Below are 23,484 nucleotides of genomic sequence, written 5' to 3'. Positions count from 1 at the left end.
TCTAAGACTCCTCCCCTGGGTCCTTCTCCAACAACCTGAGGCATCTTTGCTTGTCTCTCTTTGCTCTGTCCTATTCATTCCTTTCCGTGTTCTGGGAGACTTGGGGGAGGGGAGCTGCTCACACCAGTGTGGGGGGAACTCCCTGGCTTCTTCTGCAGTTGCCCCCCCCTTTCCAGCCTCCACTTCAGCCTCTGAGCCTGGACTGCCCTCTGACACAGCCTCTTCCTGCTCACCAAACCCTGTTACCTTCTCTGCTTCCAAGAGTTCCTCCCCTCGGTTTTCTCCCTCTGACCCCCATCGTTGTGCAACCCCCACTCCCCTGCATCCAACCAGCCCATAACACCACCTTTCTGGCCTTGTGGCACTTGCCACCTCTCCCCAGGATGGGTACGAACAGTTGTGCCAGCTGTGTCAGAACGCCATGAAGGGGGTCATTCGGGTGAAGTTTGTGAATGACCTGGGAGTGGATGAGGCCGGCATTGACCAGGACGGCGTCTTCAAGGAGTTCCTCGAGGAGATAATCAAGAAGGTCTTTGACCCTGCGCTCAACCTCTTTAAGGTGCCAGAACCCTGTCCCAAGCCCTGTCTTGTCAGACAGCCCCAGCTGGCCATGCAGGCAGCCATGGGCTTATGTTGCTCTCTCTTGTCTCTGCTGCTACATGCCGGGTAGACCACCAGCGGCGATGAGAGGCTGTATCCCTCCCCAACGTCCTACATCCATGAGAACTATCTCCAGCTCTTTGAGTTTGTTGGGAAGATGCTTGGGAAAGCCGTCTATGAGGTAGGAGGGGCGTGGCTGCTTAGGGGCCCTTTTCAACAGCTGCCCTTGGCACAACCAGTGCCAGCCCTCTGTGGGTGGTTTGGCTCTTGTACAGGACCCCAAGCATCTTTCCTAAAGAGAAACGTGGGGGGGGGGGGGCAGGGAGGCTAGCAGGAGACAGAGCTGGAATAATGGAGCCAACTAATTCTTGTTTTATCCTCCTCCCTCCTGAGTTTGACAGGAGTAAAGCTGAGACTCAGGAGGAAGAAGCAGGAAGACGGTGTGGCCACACACTAGACTGGAGGCAAATAACAAAGGGGGCAGGCTGAGTCTGGTGGGGCAGTGCCCCCTTCTCCCAATGGACCATCCATGATTTTTGTTATGGGATGTAGACCACCTCTTCCAGTGTTCAGGCTCTGATTACTTGGTAACTGGTGATGGTGAAATGCTGATCTCTCTGAGCCGTTTTCCTTCTCCCCCTTTGCAGGGGATTGTGGTGGATGTTCCTTTTGCGTCTTTCTTCCTGAGTCAGCTGCTGGGACATCATCACAGCATCTTCTACAGCTCTGTGGATGAACTTCCCTCACTGGATTCAGAGTTCTATAAAAACCTGACCTCCATCAAGGTTCGTTTGCCATCCATTTGGCTTTCTCTCAGTGGCTTGTTCAGCTGGCACCGTCTCCCAATGGGCACCTGGCCACTTGTCTGTCCTTATCTTCCTTTAATTATAGCCAGCACTAGGGAATTTGGGCTTGCAACTGATTGCTCTAAATGCAGGTCTGATAACTGAATGAGACATCTGCCATTGTGTTTCTCCCAGTTATCGACTAGGCCCAATCTCCTTGCGCTTGGCCCAGGGAGCAGAAACTAATTGCTAAGCCAACAGTGTGCCAGGCTGTCTCCTTCTGCAGTCAGACATCGTAAGCACACATTAAGCAACATGTATTGACATTAAGACTGCAGATGGTGACAGCAGTCACGAAATTAAAAGATGTCTGCTTCTTGGGAGGAAAGCAATGACAAACCTAGACAGCATCTTAAAAAGCAGAGACATCACCTTGCCGACAAAGGTCCGTATAGTTAAAGCTATGGTTTTCCCAGTAGTAATGTATGGAAGTGAGAGCTGGACCATAAAGAAGGCTGATCGCCGAAGAACTGATGCTTTTGAATGATGGTGCTGGAGGAGACTCTTGAGAGGCCCATGGACTGCAAAAAGATCAAACTTACCCATCCTTAAAGAAATCAGCCCTGAGTGCTCACTGAAAGAGCAGATCCTGAAGTTGAGGCTCCAGTACTTTGGCTACCTCATGAGAAGAGAAGACTCCCTGGAAAAGACCCTGATGTTGGGAAAGATGGAGGGCACAAGGAGAAGGGGAGGACAGATGATTAGATGGTTGGACAGTGTTCTCGAAGCGACTGGCATGAATTTGGCCAAACTGCGGGAGGCAGTGAAAGATAGGCGTGCCTGGCGTGCTCTGGTCCATGGGGTCACAAAGAGTCGGACACGACTGAACGACTGAACAACAACAACAACAACAACAATTAACATTGAATGACAAATTCAGCATCTAGAGAAGGTTGGGTTTTTTAAATTAAATTGTGAATACCAGAGAAATTTCTAGACTCTGTGCATGTCTAGTGGGAGTTGACAGTGAGTGGCTGATGCCTATTGCAATGTTGGAAGTAAGAGGAATTGGTGAGTCAGAGCTGCCAGTGATGGCTGGGATTCTGCATAGCCAGACTCATCACATACAGCATCACACATGAATGTATTTGGCTGAGCTTAATTTGGACACATGCAGCAGAATTCTGAGAGAGTGCTAGGAAGCAAAGCCCAGCCAGTTAGGGTGGAAACTGAGCAGCCTCAGCACTTAAACTCCCTCCTTCTGTCTCTCTCCCCCCTTCTCAGCGTTATGATGGAGATATCAGTGACTTGGGCCTGACGCTTTCCTATGACGAAGATGTGATGGGCCAGGTAGGGCTCCCTCCCAATCTCCCCATCTTCTTTGGTCACATTTTCTGCTTCTCCATGTCTGTGGGGAGTGACACCCCCCCCCTATGAATTGCCCTGTGCCAGGCAGGGCTGACACTTCCCATTTTTTTTACTCAGACTTTTTTGCTCGCTGTCTCCTAAAAATCTTAGCTCTTCATTCTTCATTGATTTGAATCCTTCCCCCACCCCCCTCAGCACCCACAATTCAGTCACACACATAAAGTGTACACTCAACAGGAACATGTACAACTTTTCCCGCAGAGGCTGGCCCACCTCCACCCACCCCAGTAAGCACAACTCAGCCACCCACCTGTGATGAGAGGGGGGAGAGCTGGGCCTCTGTGTCATAGGGCCATTCTCTCTAGAAGGTGTGGCACCCCCAGACGCCCCCTCTCTCTCCTGACCTGAACTTCCCATGGTATATTGCAAGCAATAAGTGATGTCTCTCTCTCTCTCCCAACCCCACTGTTTTTCTAGCTTGTTTGCCATGAACTTATTCCAGGAGGGAAAACCATCCCTGTAACCAACGAAAACAAGTAAGTGAGCACTTACCAGCCCTGATCCCCCTTGGGCTGCATTCTGGCCCCTTCCCAAAGGTTGAGGCGGAAAGGGTACCCCCAGTGGCCAAGTGACTCCCACACTAGGCAAGATGTAGGAACAGGGTGCTTGCGTCACCCTAGGTATCCAGATTGCCAGAAGAGCTTTTGGAAGTGGGATATTTCCAGGATGCAATGGGAGTTTTACCTACTAGCACTTTTACCTACTAACATTTGTAACTCAAGAAGTGGAAACCTTGACTTTTTGTTAGATATAAAAAAATTCAATGCAGTGTTCCAACCTTTCTTTTTGAATATCAGGTTATGGGAGTTCCATTGCCCCATCACACACTTGAATCAGCCCTGGTGGGTGGGATTTCCTGCAGCAGCTGCCTTGGGTTTGCGCCTAATGGCCCTGTTGTATGTGACTGGAAGGATCTTGCGCTCCTTGTGCTGCAGTTGGACTTCTGCCTTTTTTCACAGGAAGCCGTCCTTGGGAAGCATATGCTGCTGCAGCATCCAGAGCGCTGCATTTGCTGTGCCCCAAGTGCTTCTGTGTGGCCTGTGGGATCTTCCTTTTGACCTTGTGGCTCAGCTGATCTCAAACTCCTTTGGAAACTGTTTCAAAAGTGGCATACTGGGGAAGGGAGAATGCAGTTTGACCTTTGCATGGAGTGTGAAACTAGTTGTGCGGTGCTCTGGATCTTGGTTTCTGTGCCAGGGGAGTGGCAGTGCCCTGCTGCCCATGCATGCCACCCTGCTTTTCTGCACAACTAGTCCACAACTGTCATGAGCCCAAAATCCATCAGCAACCAGCACACACACAGTCACCTGCTCGGGAGCTAGGCTGGATACCTGCTGTTGTGACCACTGAACCTGAGGCTGGTGGGCAGACACACCCTGGACCAGAGCCAGACCTTCGTACGCAAGGCCTGCCTTTGGGCCTGAGGAACAGAATTTCTGCGCACTCCTTCACCAGCCGAAGGGCACAAGGAGTGCACCAGGTGGGAGGCTACAGAGCACGGGGATGTGCTCATGAGGAGGCCAGAGGGCTAGCCCTTGAAGAGACCAACCCTGGTTCTCTAACAAAGGGACTGGGGCCTCTGAGAGGAACACCTGGAGGCAGAAAGTCCTTGTTGGGGAAAGTTGCTCACTGGGAGTTCCTCATGGTCTACCTTGTCACATGGGCTGCTCTGTGGAACGAGAACAGGATGGGGAATCCTCTTGAGCCTTTCTGAACTGGAGCTCTGCCCTGCGATGTGGGGGCCATTCTTCCCCCGCCCCTAGTATGGGACTGGTGTGCTAGCCATGTGCACCCTCTCTGAAATGCACACCAGGGACTGCCACCTTGACCACGTTGCTCACCAACCCCCCCCCCCAAAACCTCCACTCCATTTACCAGTCCCCCACTCCATTCCTTTTCACCTCATCCAAACCCCGCCATGCCCTTGCAGCTTCTCCGTGTCCCTTTGTCCCTGCGTTATTCAAACCTAAACCTGCCATTCTGAAACCTGCTTTCTCTACTGCTACCTTCCTGTGCCCTGATTTCATGCCAATACAGGATTGGGATGAGGCACTACAGGTCCTCTGATGGGGGCTGTGTGATGACAGCCTTACATTTTATGTATATAGGGGTGGAAGGATGGATGAATAGATAGATAGATATGGGTGCCTTTTTGTCCCCCACGCCAGGATCAGCTACATCCACCTCATGGCCCACTTCCGGATGCACACGCAGATCAAAAGCCAGACGGCCGCCTTCATCAGCGGCTTCCGCTCAATCATCAAGCCTGAGTGGATCCGTGTCTTCTCTGCCCCTGAGTTGCAAAGGCTGATATCTGGTGACAACGCCGAGATAGACCTCGAAGACTTGAAGTAAGGGAGGAGGGGGGTGTCTCTTTCCACATTCTGCTTCATTGGATGTCCACAAGTTCTATTGTTAAGAAAGAGGGAGGCACACTTTTCTCTCTCCCCTCTGTCCATGCCACGTGTAAGTTCATAAACTTCTATTATGTTGCCGCTTACTCACCTTTTTAAGGAGTTAAAAGACCAAAAACTTTGAGGAGGGATTTGAAAGGCTGGAGAGGAGAAGGAGTGTGTCTCCATCCATCCATCCATGCAGGGTGGGGGAGCCCCACACATCAGGGGCAGCAAAGGGCAACTCCTTTCAGGTTTATCTGTGGCAGAGTGTCTGGTTTTGATTTGGAAGAGGTAATCATGGGAATTTCAAAGCTCATTAGGGTGCTGAAGGTTAACGGTGACCTCTTTCTCTATTGGCTTAACTTGAATCACCATACAGTGAAGTTTCAGTGTTTCCAGTTGAAGGCAGCCATTGGTGGGTGGGTGTCCCATGGGAAGTGAGTGGGGGGACTATGACCCCCTCTGCAATTCACCTTCCTTATTTGCATAATGGTCCCACCAGCAGCTTTCATGTGGGAACAGGAAGTTGAGGGCAGAGCTGTAGTCCTTCCTTTGATCTAGTGACTTCAGTGACCTATGAACCTTGATTTCCTGTCTCTTCTTCCTTAGGAAGCACACTGTGTACTACGGGGGCTTCCATGGCAGTCACCGAGTCATCATTTGGCTTTGGGATATCCTAGCCAATGATTTTAGCCCTGATGAAAGAGCCATGTTTCTTAAGGTAAGCCCCCCCCCCCCCTGTGTGTACGTGTGTAAAACAGGAGTGACCAACCTGGCCTAGGGACCTTCAGATGTTGGGCTTCCAGCTCCCACTGGCCTCGGCCAGCATGACCAATTGTCACGGATAATGGGAGTTGGGAGTCCACCAGGTTGGTCATTCATGGACCTTAGTCACTTGTATACATGTGGATAGCTGTCGGTAGAGCTTGAGGCTTAATCTCGGGGTTGTGGGTTTGAGCCCCATGTTGGATGAAATATTCCTGCATTGCAGGGGGTTTGGACTAGACGATCCTCGTGGTCCCTTCCAACTCTGATTCCCACAAGTGTAGTTTCTTGCTGGTCTTCTGAGTGCAAGACGTGCACTGTATATATGGTTATACCACTTGCCTGTGGTCTTTCCCCTAAAGAGAAAGCAAGATTTTGGTCTTCAATGATCCACCATAAAGGGCTGCTTTCACATTGGAGCTGCCTTATACTGAGTTCTGCTCTTCTTACGTTGCCTGCACTGACTGGCAGTGGCTAGCCGGGTTTCAAAGTAGACTCTTTCCCACCCCCATCTGGGAATGCGGAGGATTGAACCCAGGAAAATAGGCACACAAAGTTCTTGCTCTGGTACCAAGCTGGAGTCCCAGCTTGTTTAAATGCAGGCACATAAAGGCTGCTTCAGACAGAGAAAGGACTTTGATCAGTCTAGACCAGGAATCCATTCCCCACTTGGACATGAAGCTCACTAGGTGACCTTGGCCCACTCTCTGCTGTACCTACCTTGCAGGATTGTTGTTGGGCTCCAATGACGAGAGGGAGAACCATGGACATGCTACCTTGAGCTCCTGGGGGGGAGGTTGGATTTAAAAACAATAAAGTAATAATAATAAATGTGGGGCAGCCCCTCAATGCCACCAATGACAATGGTGCTGCACCCCAGTTGAAGAGCCAGCCTGATCCAGTACATGTCTCCCCCTTCCCCTTGCTCTTTTTCTCTCCTGTGCCAGTTTGTTACCAGCTGTTCTCGGCCGCCACTGCTGGGCTTTGCCTACCTCAAGCCTCCCTTCTCCATCCGCTGCGTGGAAGTATCCGATGACCAGGTGCGTGCGTGAGCCAATCTGGCAAGCGCCTTGACCTCCTGTGTTCCCTGCAGGTGCCATGGTCTCCTTCCTGGCATAGAAGCGTCTGCCAGTTGCTGGAAACCATGAGGTGGTGGAGGGAAGTGCTCTTGTGCTCAGCTCCTGCTTGAGCCACTGTGAGAACAGGAGGCTGGACGGCAGGAGCCACTGGCTTGATTCAGCTGAAAGCTCTTCTTATGTTGGGGGGGGGGGGACACAGCCACCGTCACGGAGAATCCCAGGCGTGTCTTTAGAGGACAGCCCTGGGGCCAAGACCCTGTAACCTTGAGGAGGAATGTTGGGGAGGAGGATCTTTATCCCAACTCAGCCCCCCCCCCCTTCAGGTTGTAAGCCCTTTTTGATTTACTTAACCGGATCAAGTGTTTTGCGGAGAAATCAGCTGTGCAGGAAGAATCCAGGGTCTCAACAGTGAGGCTAATGGCAGAAGTGGAGGGACCAGGCAGCAACTGGGGAGTTTAAGGCCAGTTTAGGTGTTACTAGGGTAGCACTTTAAGCAGTCATGGCTTCCCCAAAATAATTATGGGGGTTACAATTTGTTCAGGATGCCAGGAATTGATAGGAGACTCCTCATGGAGTTTCCGAGTTCTCTGTGAAGAGGGATGGATTGATTGATAAACTGCTCTGAGAACTGTAGCTGTGTGGGCAATAGGGGCCTCCTCACAGCTCCTCAGCACCCATCACAAGCTATGGCTCCCAGAATTCTTGGGGGTGGGGAGCCATGACTCTGCAAAGTGGTGTGAATGTGACCTAGGCTACCAGCATGATGCTCTGTAACCACCAAACACCAAAGGTGATGCAAAGCAGCTCCAGCTGAATCGCGTACCGGAAGGCAGGCCTGCCTGTCCTCTGGGGCTGGCCCCCTCGCTCTGCTCCAGAGAGCAGTTATTCTTTGATGTGGAAATGGCAAGGACCTGCCTGGAACACGCTGCTCTGTTGGGAGCACCCAGATCTCGTGCAAGATGCTTTGTTCAGCCTGCAGCGCTCGCTGGGCGCATGTGTTTAAGGCACCCCAACCCCTCCGTTTCTCTCCCCAGGACACGGGGGACACCCTGGGCAGCGTACTGCGGGGCTTCTTCACCATCCGGAAGAAAGAGCCGGGCGGGCGACTGCCCACCTCCTCCACCTGCTTCAACCTCCTCAAGTTGCCCAACTACAGCAAGAAGAGCGTTCTGAGGGAGAAGCTGCGCTATGCCATCAGCATGAACACAGGCTTTGAGCTCTCCTAGCCTATGCTCTCAAGAGCTGGATGGGCTCTCCCCTTGGTAAATGGCCGCCTGAGCAGGCTGTAGCTCTGGCCTGGGGTCCGGCATCACTCTGATGCCGCTGGACGCAACTCTGCAAGGAGGACCTCCTTGGAAAAGCAGCTGGCCTGCCATTAAATGTAGCATCAAGAGCCAAGCCTTGCAGTTGTCCTTGGAGGGGGGGGGGCTTGCCTGATGGAGGATTGCACGCAGGGCAGGCAGGGGCACACAAACTACTCATGGGCCCTGGGGTGTGTGCCCTGTGGATTTTTATCTTGGTCTTGGGCAAACAGTTGGACCTTGCTGTGGGCCAGGCCAGTCAGACTCCGGCAAAATGTTGTGGAACGAAGGTCGGAAGCTGGCTTTTCCCTCCCCCTTTGGCTTCTGAAAAACAGGCTTGAGGCAGCTCAGCTCAGGAGCCCCGTGAGATTGCAGCTTTCTCTTCATGTACTTTGTGTTCCTCTCTGTGCCCAGGTTTTGTCACCTGCAACTTGCTCACAGCTTGCCAAATTGCTTTGCATTGACTCTCGGTCTGAATAAGTTTGCCTGCAGGCCCCCAAATGAGTGCTTCCCACTATGTCGGGAGCAGGTCACAGGTTTGTGATGTGGGATTCCTCCCGTGGCAGATCTTTGCTAGTTGTGGGTCTGCAGCTTGTCAGATGTCAGAGAGCAGCCTTCACCAACCTGGTGCCCTCCTTTCTGACCATCGGCTGGGGGGGTGGAACTGGGAGGATGGGCCAAGGACCCATTGGCTGGAGATTCCTCTTAGGGCCTCAGTTGGCAGAGCCCACTGAAACATTTAGCAGCTGAGCTAATCTGCAGAGGCTCCTGTGCAGCTGAGAGCAGTTCCCTGCTCTGCCCTCTCAGGGACTTTGCTATGCTGAATAGCTTCTCAATTTCCGTTCAGGAACAGCAACTCCATTAAACTCTGAAATTGCAAAGGAGTTTATGCTGAGGTTGCTCGTAATTCATTGCTTGCTCTGTATTCACATTCATTTGTGCACTTGTCCTTCCCCAGCTCCTCTTCCTCAACATCTCCCACAATCCCAGATGTGCCCAAAGGGAAGAGAAAAAATGTCCCCACAAGGCGGTATTTCTCCCCAGGGATCCACCTTTTGCTGAATCTGATTGGACCATGTGGAAAGCACAGGGCATCTTTCAGGGACTGGACTTGCCCTGGTCCTGGTCTGTGCTTTGCCACAAACGGGTGGATGTCTTTGGAATGAATAAACGCCAGGAAGCAAGGGAGAAAGGTCACCTTGTGCAGGGTCTTCCCTCCCTCCAAGTAGATTTGTGCTCAGCTGTAAATAACAGGTCAGTCTCCCACCCAAGGTATCCTGGGGATCTGAATACGAGTGGGGATTGACCTTGAACTGTAATCAAATGCAAAATATTTTAAGAATGTTGGGTTTTACTGGTTTTATTGTTTTTCTTTTTGCAGAAGCCCCGTTTAATGCTTTCTAACCTTGATTATTCCACCACTGCAAATCTTTAGCCTTGAGGTGTAAAATAGTTGCTTGTTTTTTAAAAGAATTCTAGTGAAGGGCTGGGCCCAGAGACACTCAAGCATGACCTGTTAACAGAAAACCAAAATCCCCACCTTTTCTTGATTTTACTTTGAATGTTGCAGAAGAATGTGTGTCTCATGTTTTAAATGCTAGACATTAAGCATTCTCTTAATGGATTTGGAAATATTGCACTACAGAAGTTGCAGGATACTCTATGGCAGCCTTTTGGATGTTTTGGACTACAGTTCCCAGCAGCCCAGAGCTGTGCTGGTTGGGGCCCATGGGAATTATAGTGCAAAACATCTAGAAGGAATGTTGGGGTGGCATGGGGCAAGCTCTCCAATAGAATCTCTCCAATAGAGTAGGAATGGGGGTGACACTATACAGCACCCCCTCCCTGTGGTCTCCTTGACCCTCTGATGAACTGCTTCCTCCATGTATACATTTTCAGAGCTGATGTGCAAATTGTGATTGTGTACTAAATATGTTGAAACAGTTTGGCTGTCCTGGTGCGCAACAGTTGGGCATGGTGTGGCTTTCCCAAAAAAGGAAAGCTATGCAGGCCGTCAGGGGTCTAACATCACCCCCACACCAAAACAATGCCTTGCATGTCTGTGTCATGAGGTGGGGAGGGGAAAGTTTGCCATAGGAGATTAATAAAATATTTTATCTTGGCCCTCCTGTATCTTAGCATTTTATAGCATATTCTCCATGTTGGAAATAAACTTGACAAATTGGTTCAATAGTCATAGTGAGGTGGGTTTCTCCCTACCCCCTTCGTAAAAATTGGCTTCTGTTTAAAAAACAACAACCCCACAGCAGTGTGAGGAAAGGTACAACAGAGACTCCCCTGACTGAAGAGGAAGTCTCAGAACAGTTCAACAGCTGAAGAGGAAGGGTCAGGTATGTTAAATGGCAGCCAGAGAGGCAAGTGAAAAATTGGGAGTCCTACTGAAAAAAGGAAAAAGGCAGAAGCCCTCTGGCAGCTGAGCTGCATCCCAGAGTTCCAATCTGGTGATGCCCACTGCTGCCTCCCATCTCTCAACGGCCGTTTCTAGGATCTCCCTGCACAAAGGTTACAATGGCAGAACTTTGCTGTGCTTGTGATGCTGCGTCTCCTGCCAAAGTGTTGATGGATTCAACAATGACCTCAAAAAGAAAAAGAGGACCAGGAAGTGTAACAGGGAGGCTGTGGTCTGCAAGCCAGTCTGAGCCAAAGCACCAAGTGCCTCTGGCAACAGAACACCTCTTGCGGAGAAGGGCTCTGGAGCACATCAGGTGTGGGATGTGCTTCTCTCCTCTCCTTTTATCAGCACATGTCAATAAATGCAGCTGAAGTCTATTCACAGTGAGCGCTCCAAATTCTCTTAGCAAACTGGTCTCAAAATGGAGCAAGGCTGGAGCTGCAAGCTTTAAATAAGCTTTCAGGAGTAGATTTCAAGAGCTCAGTTTGAAACCGCAAGCAATCTTTCATCTTGTCCAGTCCTCTGTTTGAAAGCCTGGCAGTCCACCTCTTGCATCAGAGGGTCTCTGCTCCCTACTCCGTTCTGGTGTAGATCTTCTCCTGCTTCCCTTCTTTCATTGCAGCATAGCGGGCAAGAACAAACAAGTAGTCGCTCAGTCTAAAGAAGGGGAGAAAAAAGCTGTCGCCCAACTCTGTACAGGAGAAGAGCTTGTAATGGGCATGTCTACCCCAAGGGTGGGGCAGCTTCTAGGGCTGGAAGGAGGAAGATGTCCCTGCGCCTTTAGCCAGTCAAAAAGGTAGTGGGATGGATGTGGTCCCCCTCACCCAACTGGATGACCTCCAGGTGTTTCAGACTAAAATCTGCGCTAGCCAGTTGGGGAAGGCTGGCTTAGGCAGTTGCCAGGTACCAGAGTAAAATCCCGCCCCTGTGAGGCCTGCAATTTCAGCGGAGGAGGCAGGCACTGAACAAGAATCGGCATCTATAGCAATGGGATATGGCAGAAGGCCACATTTAGCCATGAAAATTTGGCAACTGCATGATCCTCTCCCCAAAACGGAGCAGAACAGGAGTCAAACAGGCTATGAGAAGTTACCTGTGCAGAGTGTGGCCTATGGCCACAGGCTTCATGATGATACTACTTGCCTTAAAACGGGGCAGAGTATTTGTCCTTTCCAACTGGTGCAGCTGTTCTGTGCCTTTCCCATCACCTGCCAACAGCCCTTTTTACCTGAAGATGCCAGGGGTGGAATTTTGGACCTTCTGTATGTCAAGCCTGCATGGAACTACAGCCCTTCCCAAAACGTCTTCCGCATGTGGAGCAAGGAAGCACTAGCAATTTGGGTATGCCTACGGGTGGCGCTGTGGGTTAAACCACAGAGCCTAGGGCTTGCTGATCAGAAGGTCGGCGGTTCAAATCCTAGCAACGGGGTAAACTCCCGTTGCTTGGTCCCAGCTCCTGCCAACCTAGCAGTCCGAAAGCACGTCAAAGTGCAAGTAGATAAATAGGTACCGCTTTGGCGGGAAGGTAAACGCCGTTTCTGTGCGCTGCTCTGGTTCACCAGAAGCGGCTTAGTCATGCTAGCCACATGACCCGGAAGCTGTATGCCGTGTCCCTCGGCCAATAAATTGAGAGGAGTGCCGCAACCCCAGAGTCAGACACGACTGGACCTAATGGTCAGGTCCCTTTACCTTTACCTTGTGTGCACCTAGAGAAAGGCCACCTCTTCCCCACCATCCTCCCTCAAAGACCAGCAGACTCCAGATGTCTCCTTCCGCTGCCCCAAATCTCAGCTTCCACCCTTCCTCCTCTCCACTTCCCGGTGGAGCCATCGCCACGCCTTCCAGATGTCATTTGACTATGATTCCCATCACCCCCCATCAATGGCCATGCTGGCTGAGAGACAACACGGGCAGGGCACCATTTTGGCTACCCCTGCACTAATCTCCCACTCCCTTTCCTCCAGGTTGCTGGAAGAGAAAAGACAAAGACTGTTTGGTCTCCGCAGGGCAGTCAGCAAGGTCCATGCAGGCTGCAAGGCACAGCAAGATCTGTAAAGCAAAAATCTGAGTGCCCCAGGTAGACCAGCAGTTCCCAAACTGGCATAAAATGACTATCAGACTCTGAAAAGCTGGTACCACTGGATCAAATTCATCAGTTGTGTTGAATTAATTAAACTAAATAGTTTCAACTGGATTTTGAATAAAGGGGCAATTAGTTGCTACTGTTTTGAATCTTTGTGTTATCTTCCTTAGTGGGTTGTGCAAATTGCTATTCTGAATAGTGCTTTCTATAGGGTTGGGGGGCCACTAGGAACCATGGGGCACTATGGAACTAAGGGGGCAGGGCTCCCAAAATTTGGGAACCACTAATGTAGATGCAAAAAGATCCCCTTGTCTCAGTAGGAGATATCCAGCAGGAAGTACCCAGGGCAGAGCAGCATTCCCCAACCAGATCTCCACTAGATCAGCCCCAGAAACCAGCATGGCCAGTGGCCAGGAAAAGCAGGTACAGAGAAGCCCTTGTCTGGTGCCTTTACTGTGTGATCCACTGGACGGATTCCCCTTACCCCAGCCTTGTCAAAAGGAACAGTTCCAAGTTACCTGTTCAAAAACTTGGCCACATCTGCATCTGCTTCTCCCGTTTTCACCAAAGGAATCACACTGCAGAAGAGAAAAGGAAGAAAGTCATCACTACAGCTGATGTAATTGGATCCAAAACCACCTTTCGTGACCCCCATCGGCATGAGTAAATTTTGCCTTGTTCTGCCAGATCCTAAGGTGGCAAAAACATTATTCGCTAAATGCACCAAATTCTCTGCTCCGAACCAACTGTGCATTTAAAGTGGGGGGGGGGGAGAGTAACCACAATTTGTGAAGTTTTCACTGGCCATTAACGGCTCCTGCAGAACTCAGGATCTCTTTTGGCAAACACTTCCTTGTCTTGCTGCACAGTACAAACTCTGATCCATGCCCTCCCCCAGCATTGCTGGGGAGCACCTGTGGCCGTTTCCAAACAATTTTCATGCAAGCCTTATAAGGTTGACATGCCAGCGGAGATTGAACAAGAGAAGTCGGCAGCCCAGACAGCTCACTCAGGGCTGCAGGGGGTTCTCATGGCTTTGCCATTGTAGTTGCTCACTTACCGCCTCTCGGCTCGGCGGCAGACGGCTCTGGAGAGATGGAGAGCAGTGCTGCTTTTGCCGCCAGACTGAAATGACATTAAACACAAAACATCCAGGTCTGCCTTATGGCAGGGTCAGGCCCATCCAACCCCCGTCCATCTGCTCTGACTGACGAGAGCACCCCAGGGTCCTCAGCAGAGAGCAGTCTTTCCCTGATACTGTTGAGACAGGGCAGGCTGGGGACTGAACCTGTGGAGCTACAAGCCCTCACCTGAAGCAGGAACTGGAGCGTTTGCAGCTAATGTGACCATTTTGGCTACCTTCCCACAGAAGTCAGAAGGAGTTTCTGTGAAAACATGCCCCAAGGAAAGTGCTGTGAACTAGCTGTTAGCTGTGATTCCTGCACAGCACAGGGTTGGATTAGATTATCTTTAGGGTCCCCGCCAGCTTCACAATTCTATATTTCTGTGTGAGCCTGAGGGGAGTGATTAGCCCAGGACCTTATAGCAAGCATGAGATTTAGGTGGCGGTTAAATCAAACTGGTTTGTGATGGCCCCCAACTTAGATTGCTGTAAAAAGAAACTACAGAAACTCATGGGTATCCACAAGTTTTAGCGTCATGAGAGAGGGAGGGATACTTTTCTCTGGTGCAAAGGGGGAGCAATCTTGCTTGGTCTGGCTGCATCAAAGTGTTCCCTGGCACACCCAGGGGCGAGCAGGATCATTCTCCCTTTGCATCAGCTGGTGTGTGTATTGGGAGGGGCAGGATCCATGCACCCAAACCCAGCACTAAGCAGCCTGGTCAATGGCTCAGAGCTTCTCAAAGGCCCCAGCAGTGTGCTTGCCAGGCAGGAACTCTGGGTGACTAACCACCTGTCACTCACAGCCCTGTGACACTGTTCCTGATGGGAATCTGGCCAGTGGAAACCAAAAGTTGTCTGCCCCCCACCCTCTGTGCTGCAAGGCCTCTGCTTTGTGACCATCTCACAGACGGAACACACAAAATACCTACGGGTAAAATGAAAGCTGTGAGTGGTGGAAGCTGCTCAGAGTAGTGATCGATCCAGGCCTCCAGCTGCAGAATGGGCTTTTCACTGAATGATGTTCGCTCTGCAGAAGAGGAGACATGGCTGAGTGGATCAGCCAACCAAAGAGTCACTCACAAAGCGAAGCCCTGGCTTCTTCATTCCCCCGATTAAGTTGCAGGATAGGGGCTGCCAGCACATGACACATCAACCTTGCTAAAATGGAGGCAGCTTGAGCCTGGGTCTTGGGGCCTGCATGAGTTCCAGTGCTGAGTCCTGGAATACCTCAAGCACCTCTGAGCATGCACAGAGCATTTCCCCCCAAAATGGTTAAAATGCCATCTTGCATTTTTAAACAGGGTTTAAGTAAGTGGGCAGCCCTAACAAGCAGAAGCACTATGGCCAACTTGTGCATTTGGCAACCTAGCAAGTCAACGTTTATTAGAGACATTTATACTTAGGATATATTTATATGCAATGCTTTTAAGGCATGCATCAAAATCTTTGCGGAAAAAGCATTTCCCCCCACTAAGAAACCACAATGGAGGCTCATGTGTTTCTGTTCCAGGGCATGGTCTGAGGGAGCTTGATGCAGCAACATGGCTGAAGCTTGGCAGGTCTGGGTCCAGTCAGACCCTTGCCTAGGGCCCTGCCGGGAAGAAAGAAAGGAATGGGGTGTAAATGCAGTAAAAAAAAAAAATTAAGCCACATAAACAAAGGTTTCATGGTCTGAGTACTTCCTTCAGTTGTCCAGCAAAACTGATCCACTAAAGCAGTGGCAGCGAAACCATTTCAAAAAGGGCAGCAGTTAGCTTATTTTTTAAAAAATGAAAATAATGAAAATGAAAATACTAGGTTCCAATTACTTAAATGTGACTCCCTGGCTGAGGATATGGGAGTTGCCACGTTGGAGCTGGCGTCTTGCAGCACACACTGGACCTGTGGAAACAAAACAGAGCAGAGGTGTTTGAGATGAGCACATTATTTTTGCACAGACGGCGAGACATTCAGAAAGCAGCTTTAATTGTCGGTCTGGCCTCCCTGCATGCCTCTGAAGGTGCCAAAGAATGGGCAGAGTTCTCTGACCCAAATCGGAAGAGGCTTTGCAATGCCCACCACCACTGGCTCCTGCACCAGGGGATGGGAACCTGTGGTGGTCCTCCTCTGGCAGATGTAGCTGCACTCCAGCTCCTATCAGCCCGGCCAGCATGGCCAATGGGCAGGGATGGTGGGAGGTGGGATCCAGCCATATCTGCAAGAGGACGATGACTGCCAGCTCCCTGCCCTTGCCTTAACTTACACAAGCAGATGGACAAGAGTTAGGTCAACAGCTCTTAGGCAGAACACCTAAGATGCTCAGTGATAGGATATCCCCAATAACCGGATGCTAGCAACTGTTGCCAGCCATCTCCATGGCATCTTAATTTACTGAATTTATCACTCCCATAGGAAGAATTGATGGCCCCCAACTTGAAGGGCTTTAAAAGATAGGACAAATTTAGGGAGGAGAGGCTATCTGTGCTCTGACTCTTCATTCGGTAACACTTCTGAATACCGGCTGAGACACCACAGGCAGGGAGGGGGGAGGAGAGCACTTGTGCTTGGATCCTGCTTGAGAGTTTCCTACAAGCAACTGGTTGGCATCTGTGAGAACAGGATGCTGGCTGAGATGGGCCATTGGCAGGGCTCTTCTTCAATAAAAATCTACTAGCAGAGCAGCAAATATAATATATAAACTAAGCAACACACAGTAACAATATAACAACTTATTATTATTTATACCCCACCCATCTGGCTGGGTTTCCTCATACTCTATATAAAAATAACACAACTGAAAAGTCTTAAAGTTTCTCTCGCTGTCTACTCTTAGCACAAGAGTTGGACAAAAGGGTCCTTTGGTCTGATCCAGAAAGGCAGTCCTTGTATGTGGATGCTGTCAGTGACGGGGATACAGCTATTTCTTGCCTGGTGAAGTTCCTGCACAAACGAGTGGCCTCCTTCACTGCCAAATTCAGCACTTAGCCTGGAGCAAAATAGGAAAGATTTCATCCTGAGATATAGGAGACACTACAAACTGAAACAAGCCTGAAACCAGTTGAATTGTCGTTTCCCCCAAAGAACTGTGGTGATGTGAGAGCAATGACATTTCTTCATGAGAGGTGTATGGACTTCCCATGTTCTGGCAGACAGGAAACCTGTATAGTGCAAACACAATATGTTCCTGGCTCTTCATATGAGATGAGACTGCAGGATTAGACCAAAACATCTGGTCTAGCATTGCTTGCCCTTAAGTGGTCAACCAAATGCTTCCAAGAAGAGCAGAAACAGAACAGGAAGGCAACAGCCCACTCCAATTATTGCTCTCCAGCATGTGGAATTACTGAGGTAGACTGCTTCCCAACTTGAAGGTTCCATAGAGCCATCCTTGTCTAGCAGCCACTGAAAAAGACCCCCCCCCCAAATTCGGTGTGGGAACATCTCTGACCCTCCAGATGTGGTTGAACTGCAACTCTCCTCAGCTGGAATCCAACAACATCTAGAAAGCTACCACAGATTCCTTCTGGGAAAGCTCATTCCAGAGATGGTTTTTTTGGGGGGGGGAGTTGCAATAACCTCCTCCAACATCTGGCAAAAGACTGCAGCACTCTTGCAGGGTGAGATGATGTCCCATGGAGCCATGAGCTTCAGCCTGTGGGCAGAGCAGCAGGGCCAGGCACAGCCTGCTCCTCTGAAATCACCAAGGCAGGACACAAATGGCGAGTCGCGGCTGTGGGCAGCTGTGACAGCAGCGAGGCCTCTGCTCCAGTTCCAACCGGCTCCTGTCACCTCCCCCTCCACCCTGGATCATGCCGCCTGGCAGGTTTCAGTTCACTAAATAAAAGGTTTTGAAACTGCTCTTTGTTAATCAGGTAACAGGGTGGTGCTCAGAATAAGGTTATGCCAGGGAATAAGGTTGTGCAAGGAAATTTGTTGCCTTCTGCCAACCAGGAAGAACAGCTGCTGGGGAAAAGGAGAGGCTTTCCTTGCTTCCCATGACAGAACTGCTTTTTCCATATCCAATTACCACTATTAAATTTATTTATTACCCACCTTTCACCAGCAAGTCCCAGGGTGAAATTCAACAATTTAAAAATTCAGAGTTAAAAACGGTTACAACTTATTACTGTCACAGTAATAGGGTGAGTCCTAAAAACCATGTCTCAGGTGTCAAAGCCGTAAAGTGAAGGTGGGGAGGGAATTCAACAGCTGAGTGGCTGCCAGAGAAAGCCCTCTCCTCCTGGGCCACCACTAACACCCCAAGTGTCTGAGGGAGGTGGCATTACGCTCTGTTGATCTTAATATACGGAAGGGTTCTGAAGGTAGGGGGTCTTCAGGAATCTGGGGCTTGAGTTGTTTAGGGCTTTGAACACAAATGTTATTACTTTGAATCAGGCCCTGAAACAAGTGGCAGACTATTATTCCCTGAAACATTCTTATAAATTGAAGAAATAATTTACAATCTTTTGGTTACCCTATGGCTGAACTCAGTTCATCGAGTGTTCCCAGGGCATCAAAGATCTGGTCATCTTTTGCTCTCCTCTCTCCAGTGAATGTGCTGGAAAACCCTTTTGAAAACCATGCAAGATGATAACAGTGAGAAAAATATGAAGTGGCTCACACCCAAGTGCCCAAAGCCCTGTTCACACATGCATGTGCAATGGTTGATTTCTGTAGCCCCAACTGGCAGCTGAATGTGGCAACTGACCCCAATGAAAGACCACAGAATTTCTCTGCAGTGACTCATTTGCCCAGGCAAGGAATCACTTGGGACAATAGGCTTCACAGTATTTGCAGTAATACAGTATCCCCACTCAAATGTATTTGTATTATTATTATTATTATTATTATTATTATTATTATGAATCTGAGCAAAGCATCTCACATTTCACAATCTCTTGTGTTTTCTTTTTTAACAACATGTCACTGACAGCTACATTATAAAATATTTTCCATTTGTTTCTGTGTGTAGATATATATTTGAAGTAGAGACAAGCAGCCAATTCCAGCAGTCATTCTAAGGCTGTCAAAAATGCACCTTGCCACATCAGGGTGCTCTCATGGCACAAGAATTAGCTGGGTGGATCTGAGACCTGCCTCCGCTGGCAGGATGCTGCTACCTTTGTCTCCTGTTTTCGTGTATATCTTGGGGATTTGGGTTGTTCTCCTGGGCTTGGCATCCGTGCTGCAGAGGGAGAGGGAAATGGTCCTTTACATTCATTCCCTTTGCATATTCACATTAACTATTTAGTTAACAAAAATTAACACACAACACTTTCAAATTAGGATCAATGCAACGTCCACCACGAACGCGCCAAGACTCGCTTCGGTTTGCAGGAGGCGCCTCATCCTCTGGCGGATTTTTTAAAGCCAACCCTTATCGTTTGTAATTTTAAAAGTAGCAGAGGCGCCTCCCCAAATCCCGCTTTTCTTCGCGTGCTTCCCCCCACCGGCTTCCACGACGCTTCCTGCCGGCTAAGCAAGGAAACGGGCCGCTTCACACGTGATGCTGCAACCCGTGCAAACGGGGCACCTATTCAAGCGAGGCTCACGCCGGGAAGGGCGGCTCACCTGGGCGCCTCTCCGGGCCCGCTCTGCTCCCGGCTCAGGCGCCTCGCGCTCCCGCCGAGGGTCGAGGCCGCCGCCGCCGCCACTCGGCGCAGAGCGCGCCCGCACAGCAGACCCGCCGCCATGGCTGCGCCGCCACGAAGCCTGTTCCTCGCCGGCTGCCGTCGCAACCGCCTCCCCGCTCCCGGTTGGCCGGACGGCGCCAAGACCCGCCCCCCGGCGTCCGATTGGGCGAGGGCCGGAGGCACAGGGCACGCCCCTTTGGAACTGCGGCCCTCCAGTTCGCGGCCGAGGGAGCGTCGCGGACCAGCATGCCTTGCGCGGGGCGGCACGAGCGGGTGGATCCCGGGGGATCCTTCACGGCGGCGGCGGCGGCGGCGGCAGCAGCAGCAGTTGGGCGCGAAGGGAGACCTTGTCGCTCGCTGGTCTGGCCGGAGATCCGCTGGTAGGTCAGACCCGCCTCGTGGCGCATCCCTCCGCCCGCCCGCCCGTGGATCCCGGTGGATCTTGCTCCTCCCCTGCTCTCGAGGAAGCGCCTTTGCAGCCCCGGGGCGCTTGGCCCCTTTGCTCCTCTCTCGCCTTTTAAGCCAGAGGAACCTTCCTTCCTGGGAGGAAATGCGGGAGCGGAGCTTCGTCGTCTCTGCTCCGGGGAAAGTGATCCTCCACGGGGAGCACGCCGTCGTGCATGGCAAGGTGAGCGCCGGGGGGCCTGGGGGGAGGTCGGGGAAGGAGGAGAGAGGCTCGCTCGGCTCCTCCCAGGTAAGTGGCGCCAGGATCGTGGCCTAACGTCGCTTCGTGATTCATTGCCTGACCTGTTCCAAGCCCACACACGAACAGCGTGGTTGCTCTGTGTGAGGTTTCCCTTGCGCTTGATCTGCAGATAGTGCAGAATAACACGGGTTCTTCCATCTGTGGAACTGGCACTATTGCAGGTGCCACACCGCCTGTAAGAACTCGGTCTGCGGTTGTTGCCTTGCACATCCCCGGCTTCTGTTTTCCAGCAGCTGTCTTAGCTGTACTCTTTTCGATGTCTGCTAAAAACATTTTTTGTTTAGAAAAGCCTGCCCAGATATGTAGAATGTTGATGGGTGTTTTCACTTATCATTGATTTTAACTATTTTTTGAATGTTTAAAATAGCGGTTTTAAACTGTTTTTTACTGATAATTCTAATGCTCTTTCCTTTTATAAACTGCTTTGTTTATTTTATTTTTTGACAAACAAGTGGTATATAAATTTTATGAAATAAATAAAAAGTAAACAATGGCAATATTGCAAAGCCTAATTTGGCTTGGGACCTCAGTTAGCTGCCGGAACTCCTCTGCTGACCTCAGTCTCCCTGGACTCCAAAGTCTTCATCCTCAGGGGCCCCCTTCAAGAGGGAGTTTCAGAGGGGGCGACAATGGGGAAGCGGTTGCAGTCCCCCATTTTGCAGCACCCTCCCAAGCAAGGTCTGCTGGCACTGACTCTACTACCTTTTTGGCAGCAGGTTAAGACTTCCTATATTCCCAGGCATTTGATGGGCTATTGATTTTTGCCATTTTTGCAACCGGCCCTTTGTGTTGTTGATTTTTCAGGGCTTTATGTGAGGGTTTAAGTATTGCACAGTCTAAGTTTTATTTTGTGTGTGTTTTTATACTGCTTATAAATTGTTCTGAAACTGTATTGTAGGAGGCATCTTAATATAACAAATAATGAAAGTGCACACAATAAAAGCAATCCCAGAGGAGCGATGTGTAAAAGCAGCATAACATTATTGAGAGCCAGTTTGGTGTAGTGGTTAAGAGCGGTAGACTTCATTTGGTGAACTGGGTTTGCGTCTCTGCTCCTCCACATGCAGCTGCTGGGTGACCTTGGGCTAGTCACACTTCTTTGAAGTCTCAGCCCCACTCACCTCACAGAGTGTTTGTTGTGGGGGAGGAAGGGAAAGGAGAATGTGAGCCGCTTTGAGTGATAAAGCGGGATATCAAATCCAAACTCTTCTCTTCTTCTTCTTATTGGATGGGGATGAAGTCAGATTTAGGTTGCCCACCTGAACCCCATCCACTAGAGAGGAAGCCCCATTAAATTAAATAGGATTTACTTCTGAGAAGATGTAGTTAGAATTGCCCAATAGAAAGCCTGAAAAACAAGAAGACCTTTGACCAGTGCTGAAAAGACATGGAAGGAGGCGTGAGCCAAGCCTCTCCAGGGAATATGTCACATGATGTGAGGTACTCCACAAACAGCCTCAGAAGAAGATCTTCAACTCCATTTCCCAACATATTATGATGAGTGATAATTATTATTTACTGAATTGTCTACCCCGCCCTTCCTTCCCAAGGAGTCCAGGGCAGCAAACAGGTACACAATTTAAAAACAAAAAGCAGAAACATTCTAAATCAGTTAAAATATATTAAAAAAATTACAATGAAGAGTGCCTAAAAGCAGGTACAGTTTATTTATTTCATAACATTTACATGCTGTTTGCTTCTGCCATAGCAAATCTGCTTTTTTTTAAAGGCGCCACAAGACACATTTATTTCTCCTGCGCAAGTCTAGCATGACTACCCCGCTGGGAATTGTAACATTGTGGGGAACATTAATATTTATTTTTTTGAAAGAGTTAAATCCATATTGAGAGTGGTTGTTTCTTTTTCTCCCTGTACCCTCAAAATGCACTTGGCAATGTTTCCTCTCGGGGTGGGGAGGGGGGGAGAACCTTGGTCAGCCCCAGGTGCATGCTCCCATCTAGGCAGGCTTGTCCCCTGTCCCCTAACACAGGAGGCTTCCTGGGGCCAGTGGTGGGCGGAGCTAGAGGAAGTGCGGGTGGAACAACCCAGGTAACGTTGCCTAGATTCCACACATTCACACATCCCCCCCCCCCGTGGTCAAGCAGGGGGTCGAGTTGGTCCAAGTTCACAGACCCATTCCAGCCTGGCAGACACACTCAAGGAAGCGTGTCCTGGGGAGGGTCCCAAGGACCAGGGGGGAGAGATCTGGAGGGCACCTGAAGTTCTCTGTGCTGGGGTTTTAGAAAACAGCCTCCCCATGTAGATTGGCATGCCAGTGTGTGTGTGTGTGTGGTGCCTTCCCTGTTGAAGGCGTCTGCATAGCAGGGGGTTGGACTACATGACCCTCAGAGCCCCTTCCAACTCCACAATTCTGCAATTCTAGGTTGCCTTGGCTGTGGCTTTGAACCTGAGGACGTTCCTTCAGATGACCCTTCGGAATGATGGGAAGGTCTTGATACATCTGCCAAATATTGGGACCAGGTTACACTGGGAAACATCTGAGCTGGAGCCCTTGCTGGCAGCGTTTCCTGGTGAGCGCTTTGGGTGCTTGGGTGTGTGTTGGGGGGGGGGCGGACTCCTGTTTTTTGCTTCAATCTGCAGAGAGCCACAGCTGCTTTGGGAGATCCGTGCCGTGGAGGCATGAGAAGGGGGTCCCACTGCCCAATCTCCAGGCATCCTGTGTGGGCTGCCTGGGGCTGTGAAGCACAGCAGAGGGGCAGGAGCACCAAGCAGCTCAATGGCAGAATGTTGGCTTTGCACACAGAAGGTACCAGGCCGAATCTCCAGGTCAGGCTGGGAATGTCCCCTGCCCAAAACCCCGTGGAGCTGCTGCCAGTCCTGCCAGCCCTGAGCTTGATGGAGCAAGGGTCTGACTTGGGATGAGACAGCTTCCTGGGTTCCTGCAGTTGGCCCAATAAAGGCGTTTCTCTGATGTCCGTCCTGGAATAAAGCAAAATGTGTCTGGTGGGTCCGTCATGGACCATTAAGATGCCTTCCTCTCCATTGGCTCTTTCTCCAGCTGGCCTGATTGACTCTCAGCCCCCCAGCCCAGAACAAGTGGAGAAGCTGAAGGAGTTTGTGGGGGCTGCAGAAGGAGCGGCTGCCGCCACGCACAGCCTGGCCGTCGTGGCCTTCCTCTACTTGTACTTGTCTGTTGCGTCCAAATGCGGGTAAGGCTCTTGGGCACCTCCCC

The 23,484-nt window shown here is 50.5% G+C and overlaps 3 protein-coding genes across 7 annotated transcripts in view; 2 read left to right on the top strand and 1 right to left on the bottom strand.

The window, feature by feature from the left end:
• UBE3B (ubiquitin protein ligase E3B) overlaps window positions 1-8,451 on the top strand; it is a 32,428-nt gene extending 23,977 nt beyond the window's left edge. For all 3 annotated transcript variants that reach the window (XM_033171173.1, XM_033171172.1, XM_033171174.1), the window contains 9 exons: window positions 383-559; window positions 671-781; window positions 1,248-1,385; window positions 2,670-2,735; window positions 3,231-3,289; window positions 4,982-5,164; window positions 5,819-5,930; window positions 6,922-7,014; window positions 8,088-8,451. In XM_033171173.1, coding sequence (XP_033027064.1) covers window positions 383-559; window positions 671-781; window positions 1,248-1,385; window positions 2,670-2,735; window positions 3,231-3,289; window positions 4,982-5,164; window positions 5,819-5,930; window positions 6,922-7,014; window positions 8,088-8,279 — 1,131 coding nt within the window. In that variant the 3' untranslated portion in view covers window positions 8,280-8,451. The remainder of the gene's footprint in view (window positions 1-382; window positions 560-670; window positions 782-1,247; window positions 1,386-2,669; window positions 2,736-3,230; window positions 3,290-4,981; window positions 5,165-5,818; window positions 5,931-6,921; window positions 7,015-8,087) is intronic.
• A 1,247-nt stretch (window positions 8,452-9,698) lies between these two features.
• On the bottom strand, window positions 9,699-19,645 carry MMAB (metabolism of cobalamin associated B). Its single transcript, XM_033168834.1, has 9 exons — window positions 19,524-19,645; window positions 19,073-19,137; window positions 18,427-18,520; window positions 16,881-16,938; window positions 15,782-15,854; window positions 14,903-15,000; window positions 13,911-13,975; window positions 13,369-13,428; window positions 9,699-11,424 (listed from the first exon to the last, which is right to left on the bottom strand). The coding sequence occupies exons 1-9, from the start codon at window positions 19,643-19,645 to the stop codon at window positions 11,340-11,342; spliced, it is 720 nt and encodes a 239-aa protein (XP_033024725.1). The 3' UTR covers window positions 9,699-11,339.
• A 462-nt stretch (window positions 19,646-20,107) lies between these two features.
• MVK (mevalonate kinase) overlaps window positions 20,108-23,484 on the top strand; it is a 29,733-nt gene continuing 26,356 nt past the window's right edge. For 2 of the 3 annotated variants that reach the window (XM_033169461.1, XM_033169460.1), the window contains exons 1-3: window positions 20,108-20,213; window positions 22,675-22,822; window positions 23,311-23,461. In XM_033169461.1, the coding sequence (XP_033025352.1) occupies window positions 20,136-20,213; window positions 22,675-22,822; window positions 23,311-23,461 (377 nt within the window). In that variant the 5' untranslated portion in view covers window positions 20,108-20,135. The remainder of the gene's footprint in view (window positions 20,214-22,674; window positions 22,823-23,310; window positions 23,462-23,484) is intronic. The other variant, XM_033169462.1, reaches the window with a different exon arrangement.

This window comes from Lacerta agilis, chromosome 14, assembly GCF_009819535.1.
Source record: "Lacerta agilis isolate rLacAgi1 chromosome 14, rLacAgi1.pri, whole genome shotgun sequence".
NCBI lineage: Eukaryota > Metazoa > Chordata > Lepidosauria > Squamata > Lacertidae > Lacerta > Lacerta agilis.
This window is presented reverse-complemented; position numbering and strand designations above follow the sequence as displayed.

What these genes read in the sequence shown, in the direction of transcription:
- MMAB (XM_033168834.1), bottom strand. Translation starts at nt 19,645, where the DNA reads ATGGCGGCGGGTCTGCTGTGCGGGCGCGCTCTGCGCCGAGTGGCGGCG. An exon ending in TTGTGCAGGAACTTCACCAG is followed by an intron (nt 15,855 to 16,880) that starts GCAAGAAATAGC and finishes TTGTTTCCACAG; the next exon opens with GTCCAGTGTGTGCTGCAAGA. An exon ending in GTGGCCAAGTTTTTGAACAG is followed by an intron (nt 11,425 to 13,368) that starts GTAACTTGGAAC and finishes CCCCTTCTTTAG; the next exon opens with ACTGAGCGACTACTTGTTTG.